This window comes from Zonotrichia albicollis, chromosome 35, assembly GCF_047830755.1.
Source record: "Zonotrichia albicollis isolate bZonAlb1 chromosome 35, bZonAlb1.hap1, whole genome shotgun sequence".
Lineage (NCBI taxonomy): Eukaryota > Metazoa > Chordata > Aves > Passeriformes > Passerellidae > Zonotrichia > Zonotrichia albicollis.
Genome location: NC_133853.1, coordinates 2,277,598 through 2,286,446, shown reverse-complemented (window position 1 = coordinate 2,286,446; position 8,849 = coordinate 2,277,598). Strand labels below are relative to the sequence as shown.

Here is an 8,849-nt window from a genome sequence, read left to right as displayed (position 1 = left end):
TGGCTGCAGGACAATGCAGCTGCAGCTCCTGGAGCCATCTCCTAAAGCTGGAACATCCCAATGCCTACAGGCCCTGTGAATACATTCTCTGATTGTCTCTTGTGCAGAGCAGCCAGGGGTGCCCAGGGCTGTCCTGCAGAGCAGGGTCCTGCAGCCCAGGGCGCTGTGCTAGGGCAGGGACTCTGCTGCCTGCCAAGGACAGCTCTCAGCCAGCCCTGGCAGCTGGTCCCAGCGCTGGGGGACAAGGTCTGGGTGGGAGGAGAGAGCTGGTCAGGCTTGGAAGTGTTCTCCTTGTGTGGGGAGGATGCTGCATTGTTCAGGACTGCTCCCAGCATGACATTTAACTGCAGAAAATTTCAAAGTAGATTATACAGGGAGCACAGCAAGGCAAGAACTGCATTAAAGGGAAAATCCTGCTTTTTAAATCTACTGCTCTGGGTTGCCTGGATGGGAAATTGCACATAGATATTGATCTCTCAGTTAAAGTTGAGAATTTAAAAAAAAAGTCTCACAGATCTGAAAAAATGAGGCTGTTAAAGCAATCAGCAGAGGGCCCCTTAGAGGCGGCATGACTGTCACTTTTCCAGGCTCCTCAAGGTTGCTCTGATGTTGCCATCAGAGCTTGCAGAGCCAGAGCTGCCCCTGGGCCGTGCCAGAGCTGGGAGGGGTCTGCAGGGCAGAGCTGAGCCCCCAGGGCTGGGCTGGGCTCTGGCAGCACTGGCAGGGCCCAGCCCTGGGCACAGGGAAGCAGCTGCTGGCAGGGACAGCTCCAGGCAGCAGAGCCCTGGGCAGGCAGTGGCGGGAAAGTGCTCCCAAGCTGTGCTGGGATATTTAAAGTCCCATCCAAAACCGACTATTCCATGATTACTTTCCTTACAGATCCCCATGCCCACGCATTGCAAATGTCCAACAGCAGCTCCATCAGGCACTTCCTCCTGCTGGCATTGGCAGACACGCGGCAGCTGCAGCTCCTGCACTTCGGCCTCTTGCTGGGCATCTCCCTGGCTGCCCTCCTGGGCAACGGCCTCATCATCAGTGCCGTAGCCTGCGGCCACCACCTGCACACGCCCATGTTCTTCTTCCTGCTCAACCTGGCCCTCAGCGACCTGGGCTCCATCTGCACCACTGTCCCCAAAGCCATGCACAATTCTCTCTGGGACACCAGGAACATCTCCTACACAGGATGTGCTGCTCAGGTCTTTTTTTTTGTTTTCTGCGCTACTACAGAGTATTTTCTCCTGACCATCATGTGCTACGACCGCTATGTGTCCATCTGCAAACCCCTGCACTACGGGACCCTCCTGGGCAGCAGAGCTTGTGCCCACATGGCAGCAGCTGCCTGGGCCAGTGCCTTTCTCAATGCTCTGCTGCACACAGCCAACACATTTTCCCTGCCCCTGTGCCATGGCAATGCCCTGGGCCAGTTCTTCTGTGAAATCCCACAGATCCTCAAGCTCTCCTGTGCCAAATCCCACCTCAGGGAACTGGGGCTTCTTGCTGTAAGTGTCTGTTTGGTATTTGTTTGTTTTACATTCATTGTTTTCTCCTATGTGCAGATCTTCAGGGCAGTGCTGAGGATCCCCTGTGAGCAGGGACGGCACAAAGTCTTTTCGACCTGCCTCCCTCACCTGGCTGTGCTCTCCCTGTTCATCAGCAGTGTAGCAGTTGCATACCTGAAGCCCCCCTCCCTGTCCTCCCCATCCCTGGATCTGGCCCTGTCAGTTCTGTATTCAGTGGTGCCTCCAGCTCTTAACCCCCTCATCTACAGCCTGAGGAACCAGGAGCTCAAGGCTGCAGTGTGGAGACTGATGACTGGATGCTTTCAGAAACATTAAACTGACGACCAATTTCTGCCAATCACTTCTAATAAAATCATCTTTGATGCTTATTATTGGCTTCAGTGTGGAAGTTTGTTTTGTTTGATTTAGTTTTTTCCTATTATCCACAAAGACGTCATCCTTTCTGCCATTTCCCATTTTGTTTCTTTCCAACTTTATTTGTGGCCACAGACTGTGTCAATGAGGGGCTGCGCTCTTGGTGGCTTTAAATAAACTAAAGGACCTCCCAGCAAAGTTTTTTGCAGAGATGCCTTTTTGTTGCCTTCTCTGGAGCTGCAGCAGCAATGTCTGTGTGCAGAGCTGGGGGCAGATCAGTGCCAGCCCAGCAGCTGTGCCCAGCAGCAGCAGCTCTTGGTGTTGCCAGTGCTGCTGCCGTGGCCCTGCCCCACTGCCCTGGTGGCCCTGGTGTTGCTGCAGGGCCTGAGTGCTCTCGGGGCCGGGCACAGCCCTGGGGGTGGCAGTGCTGGGGCTGCAGCAGGGACAGGCCATGGGCTCTGCTGGGGCAGCGCTGACGCCTCAGCCCAGGGCCTGGGGGCTCCAGGCTCCTTGCCCAGGCTCTCTCAAGAACACACCCAGGCCAATGCTCAGCACAGAAAAGCCCCGTGAGCAGCCCCAGGCTGGCCATGGGCAGGCTGGGGGCAACAGCATGGCTGGGGCTCTGCAAGGGCCCTGGGGGAGACGGGAACGAGCAGCAGAGCAGGGGCTGATCCATCCCCAGTGCACTGGACAGCTCAGGGCAGTGGCCCAGAGCGTCCTCATGGAGCTGCCAACAACATCCCCCCTCTGCAGCCCTGGCCTCTCCCCCAGCTCACACAGGTGCCCCATCCTTGCAGGCACAGACACGGCAACACTGGCTCAGCAGCCCCTGTTTGCATTGCACAAAGTAGGGGGACACCCCCATGCTGTTTCTGTGGGGACATGAACCTGAGGGAGCACAAATGCCATCAGCCCCTGGGGCCAGCAAGGGCTGGGGGACACCAGGGAAAGCACTCAGCTTTGTCCTGGCCTCTGCAGTCAGCCAGAAAGTTTGTTCCCATCAGCTGGGAGTTTCCTGTCCCACTGCAGACGCTGTTGCTCAGAGCCAGGGCTGCCTGGCAGCCACCCCCAAACTGCCCTCAGCATTTCCTTTCCTTCACCTTTGCTTTCTTTACTCTTTCCCCCATATAAATTTCTTGCGCTTGTCCACTGCTCTTTCCTTCCCTGCCGACAGCCCATCTCTGTTTACCCTTTCCTCTCTGGCCCCACTCCCCATTGCAGTTCCTGATTTGGCCCCATGGGAATGTCCCTTGGGCAGCAGGATCATCCTACAAGTGCTGCAGGAATTGTCTGCAGGCTCCTGCAGTGCCTGGTGCTGCTCCCTTGCCAGAGGCACCCCAGGCCAGCAGGGCACATCTGGGCTGCTGTGTCTGGCTCTGGGGCTCCCTGTTCTGGGCAGTGAGGAGGAGCTGCAGAGGCTCTACAGGACTGACAGGATGGGCTTTGGGGCTGGCAGGAGAAGCTGAGGGACCTGGGCTGCTGGAGCTTCTGAAGAGGAGACCCGGGGCTCATCCTGCAGCTGCTGCAAGGGTAGTTTCAGAGTATCCCAGAATCAGCAATGTTGGAAAAGACTTTGGAGATCATCAAGTCCAACCTTTGCCCTGACACTTACTGGTCTGCCCTGAGCCTCTTCTTCTCCAGGATAAACAACCCCAGCTCCCTCAGCTGCTCCTCACAGGACTTGCACTGCAGACCCCTCCCCAGCCTTGTTGCCCTTCTCTGGACACGCTCCAGCCCCTCCATGTCCTTCCTAAGCTGAGGGTCCCAGAACTGCACACAGCAGTTCAAGTGCTGCCCAACCAGTGCTGAGCACAGGGGAAGAATCACTGCTCTGCTCCTGCTGGCCACAGCATTTCTGATCCATTGGAGTTCCAGGGGTTGGATGAGGGAAATGGTGGGGAGAGGGTGGGGACAAAGTGTGATTGATTGTCAGCCATGTGGGGTCTTGATTTTCATATCTTTTCAGGCTGAATTAGAAGGTGCTGGGTGTCCATATCAATTGGACATTGCTGATAGCAATCTATAAACAGGAAAAAAAAGTTAACAGACCGAGATAATTCTCGCTGCTATTTTTTTTTTCAATTTAGCAGATTCACTTTGAATACACTTCGAAATTTGTCTAATTAACCACAGAAGAATTGAAAACTTCAATTATTCCCATGATCTTCCCTTGTTCATGCATTTTGAGCATATGTTTAGGAGCTTTTCTAACTGAATTAGTGAAGTGAACAGCTAAAGAAAGAAGAGTCCTCTGGAGTAGGAAAATTCATCAGCAACCTCTAAGTGGCTGAGGATCCATCTCCATCAGAGCAGCAATGAACAGAAACAGGCACAGCTCTGTGGCAGCCCCAGCTTTGGCATGGGCCCTGGGCCTGGAGCAGGAGCAGCTCCTGAGGGCCCCAAGGCCAGGACTCTTGTGCTGCCCTGGGCAGATGGGATGGCAGCAGGGGCTGCAGAGCTCTCAGCACCTCAGCCCGAGGTGAGCAGGGCAGCCAGGGAGCCTCCTTTGGCCTTGGCCAAGCACCTTCCCCCATGGCTGGGGCTGAGTCCTGTGGCAGCTGCCGCTGCTGCTGTGCCCTTGCCAGGGGCTGAGGCCATGGGGCAGTGCCCAGAGCAGCCTGGCCTGAGCAGAGCTGTGGGGCCAGAGCCGGCTGGGCTGGGCTGGGGAGAGGCCCTTGGTGCTGCCCAGTGCTCAGGGCAGCTGGCAGAGCTTGCAGGGAGCTGGGCTGGGCTCCGAGAGCCTGGCCCAGAAACCATCAGTGTCCATCTCAGCCTGGCTGAGCGTGCAGGGGCCAAGATGAGCACCCCAGTGTCCACAAGTTCTCTGTGTGGGAGCTGAGCTTGTGAGCCCTTGAGCCTTGCCAAGTGCTGGGGCTGCACCTCCAGCTCCAGAGGAGATGTGACAGATGGGAACAGAGACAAATAATTCCATCTGCCTTCTATATTGTGTTTGCTTATACAGGTGATCTGGAGCTGCATGTAGATGAGGTGTTTTGCATCAGATAACACTGGGAGAGTGAGAGGAATAATATTTTTTAGCTGAAAATAATATTTCATGCATAATACATGATAATAAAAAAAAAAGAACCATGATCAGAAGATCATCTGAATTTTTTAGAGCGTGAGACTCATTGATGTCCCAGCAGTCAAACCTTTTCAAATACTTTCCTCAGGACTTTTGTGAGATGAGACATGACCACCAGAGGCCAAGGCCAGCCAGAGCTCTCTGTCCTGGCAGCTTTTGTCTGGGAGAACCCTTGCATATAGGGAATTTTTCAGAGGGATCATCAGTTCTGGTCATGGGCACCTGGCTAGACAGACGGTTTTTTTCCATAGGAAGGAAAGCACAGGGCCCCAGTTTTCCAGGGGCTGATGAGAGGCACCCTCAACATTGCAAAATTATCCGCACCTGTCAGGTGGCCTCTGGGAATCAAAGCCAGCCAGACCTGTTCCATTCCCTTTTTTTCATGGTGCTCTGCTATGTCACAATGTTCTTCTTGCTTCTGAAGTCTCACAATGGCCCCATGCTTCCCTCCATGAGGCCCTGCAGGGTCACAATGGCCCTTTGGTTCTGTGAGGCCCCACAGTGTCACAATGGTCTCCATGATTCCATGTGGCCTTGCGATGTCACAATGCTCTCCATGGATCCACAGTGCACGATCACAATGGCCCTTTGCTTCCACAAGGCCCTGAAATGCAGCAATGGCCTCTTGGTTCCACAAAGCCCTGCTGCTTCACACTGGCCCCTTGGGACCATGCAGCCCAACAGAGCCACAATGATGTCCTTGGTTCCATGAGGCCCCACAGTGTCACAATGGTCCCTTGGATCCATGGCACCCTGCAAGGTCACAATGGCCCCTTCATTTCCCAAGGCCCCACAGTGCCACATTGGTCTCCACAGGAAAGAAACTACAGTCCATGTTCCAGGGACTGATGAACTGCAGTAACCAGAGGCCAAATCCAGGCCTGTCTGTCTGTCCTGGCAAGCTTTTACTGGAGCAACTGTTGGATATTTGAAATTTTGAATGTTGAATCCCAATTTCAGCCATTTTTGCTTGCAGGAGAAGGCCAGATCTTTTCCATTTGAAGGAAAGCATGGAGCCCCTGTGTTTGAAGGCTGGTGAGAGCCAGCCCTAAGGATGCCAAGGCCAGCCAGACCTGTCTGTAATGGCAGCTTTTGTCTGGGAGAAACCTTTGCATATAGGGAATTTTGGAAGCAGAAACCCATTTTGGCCATGGATGCTTGAATGAGAAGGGCAGTTCTTTCCTATCTGAAGGAAAGCCCAGAGTCCCAGTGCCTCAGGGGTACAGGAGAAGAGACTCTCAACATACCAAGGGCAGTTGGAACAGTCAGGCCAAGCCAACCAGAGCTGTTCCCTGTTCCCGTGTTGCCATGAGGCCCTGCAATGTCACGATGGTGGTGTCATATTGGATTCTTGGTTCCATCAGGCCCAGATGTGTCACACTGACTTCTTCTTTCCATGGGGCCCAACAGTGTCACAATGACCCCTTGTTTCCATGAACCTTGCAGTATCACAGGGGTCTCGTTTGTACCAGGATCACTATGGACCCAATTAGTTCCATGGGGACTCACAATGTTAGAAGAGTCTCCTTGGTTCTATAGGGCCCTGCAGAGCCCCTTGATTCAATGAGGCTTCAAAGTGTCATAATGGCCTCCAGGATTCCATGAGGCCCTGCAATGTCACAATGGACCTTTGGTCCCATGGGGTCCTGCACTGTTCCATAAATCCTTAGTTCCTTGGGGCCCTGTCGTGTCACAATGGACTCCTTTGTTCCATGGTGTCACACAGAGTGACTACTGCTCCTTGGCCTGCCAAGACTCCATAGTGTCACGAGGGTTCCTTGCTTCAGTGAGGTCTTGTAGTGTGACAATGGCCCCTTGTTCAAATGAGACCTTTGGTGTCACAATGGTCTCCATGATCCCATAAGGCCTTGCAGTGTCACAACAGACCATTGGTTTCACTGAGCCCCACAGTGTCACGGTGCTCACCTTGGCTCTATAAGGCTCTGAAATGCCACAATGGCCCTTTGGTTTCACAAGGCCTCAGAGTGTAAAAATGGCCTCCATGGTTCCATAAGGCCCTGCTGTGTCACAATGGACCTTTGGTTCCATGAGGCCCCAGAGTGTCACAATGGTATCCTTGGTTCCATTGGGCCCTTCATCCCGTGGAGACCCACATTGTTCACTGGAGTCCCCTTGATTCCATGAGGCCCTGCCGTGCTGTAATGGCCCCTTGGTTCCAGTGGGTCCCAGAGTGTCAGAATAGTGTCCACTGAGGCCCCGCAATGTCACTGTGCTCCCCTTGGTTCCCCAGGCCCCCAAAGTGTGACAATGGATTCTTGGTTCCATGAGGTTCCTCAGTCACAATGGTCTCCTTGGATCTGCAGTGTCGCAGTGGCACCTTGGCTCCATGTGGCCCCGCTGTGTCACGATGGCTCATGGTTCCATGAGGCTACACAGTTTAACAATGGATCCTTGGTTCCACGAGGCCTTGCTGTGTCACAATGGACTTCTGGTTCCATAATCTTTCATGCTGCCAGCAGCAGTCTCCTTGGTTCTGCAGTGTCACCATGGTCCCTTTGTTCCATGAGGTTCCCCAGTAGAACACGGTCACCTTGGTTCTGTAAGGTTCTGCAGTGCCACAATGGACCCTTTGTTCCATGAGTTTGTTCAGTGTCAATGGTTCCACTAGGCCTTGCTGTGTCACAATGGCCCCTTGGTTCCAAGAGATTTCTCAGAGTCACAATGGTCTCCTTGGATCTGCACTATGACAATGTTATGTATCACAATTGGTTCAAGGTGGCCCCAATGTGCCAAAATGGACCCTTTGTTCCATGGGGTTCTCCTGTGTCACAATGCACACTTTGTTCCATGAGTTTGCTCAGTATCACAGCTGACTCATTGGTTCTGTAAGGCCTTGCCATCACCAAGTCTCTGAAATATCAGAATAAGGCTCCTTAATACTAATTTCCTATTTAAGAGGGTATCATTCATTCAGGCCTGAGGTCTAGTGAAGGGATAGCCCAAACTTATGTGGACGTGTAATTCTAGCAGCATTGCTAATTGTGTATTACAATTTACCCATTACCATAAAACCCACCCCAAGTTCCCAGATTCAGTCCTTCTTTTTTCTACCACTCTATTCTTGAGCCAGATGTTTTCTTCTCTTCCCACCATTCTTGCTGAGAAAGCAGGCCCTGCATGCCTTGTTTCTCTGCTGAAAGTACACAGGAACAGTAAAAATTGAATTAAACCTTTTGATATCAAGGCTAAGGCTGTGTGTAGGCAGGTAGAGGCAGGCAGGAGGCAGAGCTGTCAGCAAAGGAAGGGCCCAGCCAGGTGGGGCAGCCAGGGGATGCCGACAGCCTGCAGGGACAGAGGCGCAGGGCAGGGACACCGTGGGACAGCCTGGGCTGCACAGGGCACAGGGATGGGCAGCAGCTGCAAGACAGCCCTGCCAGAGCCAACTTGGGCAGCACTTTGGCCATGGCTGCTGGCTCTGGGCCTGAGGCCATGAGGGGACAAGTGACCCTTGCAGGCCTGGGGCTTCATTGCCTCCTTGTCCCTGCTCAGCAGCCTGGCAGGGGCCGCCCCATGCTCCTGCCCTTGGCATTGCACATCCCCACATGCCAGTGCCCATCCCACTCAGGAAGAGCCCTGAGCAAGGAGGGAGGGACAGGATCTGCCTGGCCAGGGGCTGGGGCTCAGGCCTTGGCCCTTGGCATTCCTCAAACACATCCAGGTGTGCTCAGCACCAGAGACAGCTTTGCCTTGTTTGTCCCCACCTGTCATCACTGCCTCCAGTGTTCTGCTCTACTTGGAACCTGGGGACACTTTCTCAGTCCTGTCCCTGACAAGGATCTCTTAAAAGTCCAAGAAACTTCAGTGTTTCAATGTAACTGAGTTCTTGAGGGTTCTGTGACACCCCCGAGCTGGCTGTGACATCACAGAGC

The 8,849-nt window shown here is 53.7% G+C and overlaps 1 protein-coding gene across 1 annotated transcript; it reads left to right on the top strand.

Moving 5' to 3' along the window:
- Nucleotides 1-902: 902 nt before the first annotated feature.
- On the top strand, nucleotides 903-1,835 carry LOC141726460 (olfactory receptor 14J1-like). The gene has a single exon (XM_074531362.1). It carries the CDS (start codon nucleotides 903-905, stop codon nucleotides 1,833-1,835), a length of 933 nt encoding a protein of 310 aa, XP_074387463.1.
- The last annotated feature ends 7,014 nt before the right edge of the window (nucleotides 1,836-8,849 follow it).

What these genes read in the sequence shown, in the direction of transcription:
- LOC141726460 (XM_074531362.1), top strand. Translation starts at nt 903, where the DNA reads ATGTCCAACAGCAGCTCCATCAGGCACTTCCTCCTGCTGGCATTGGCA.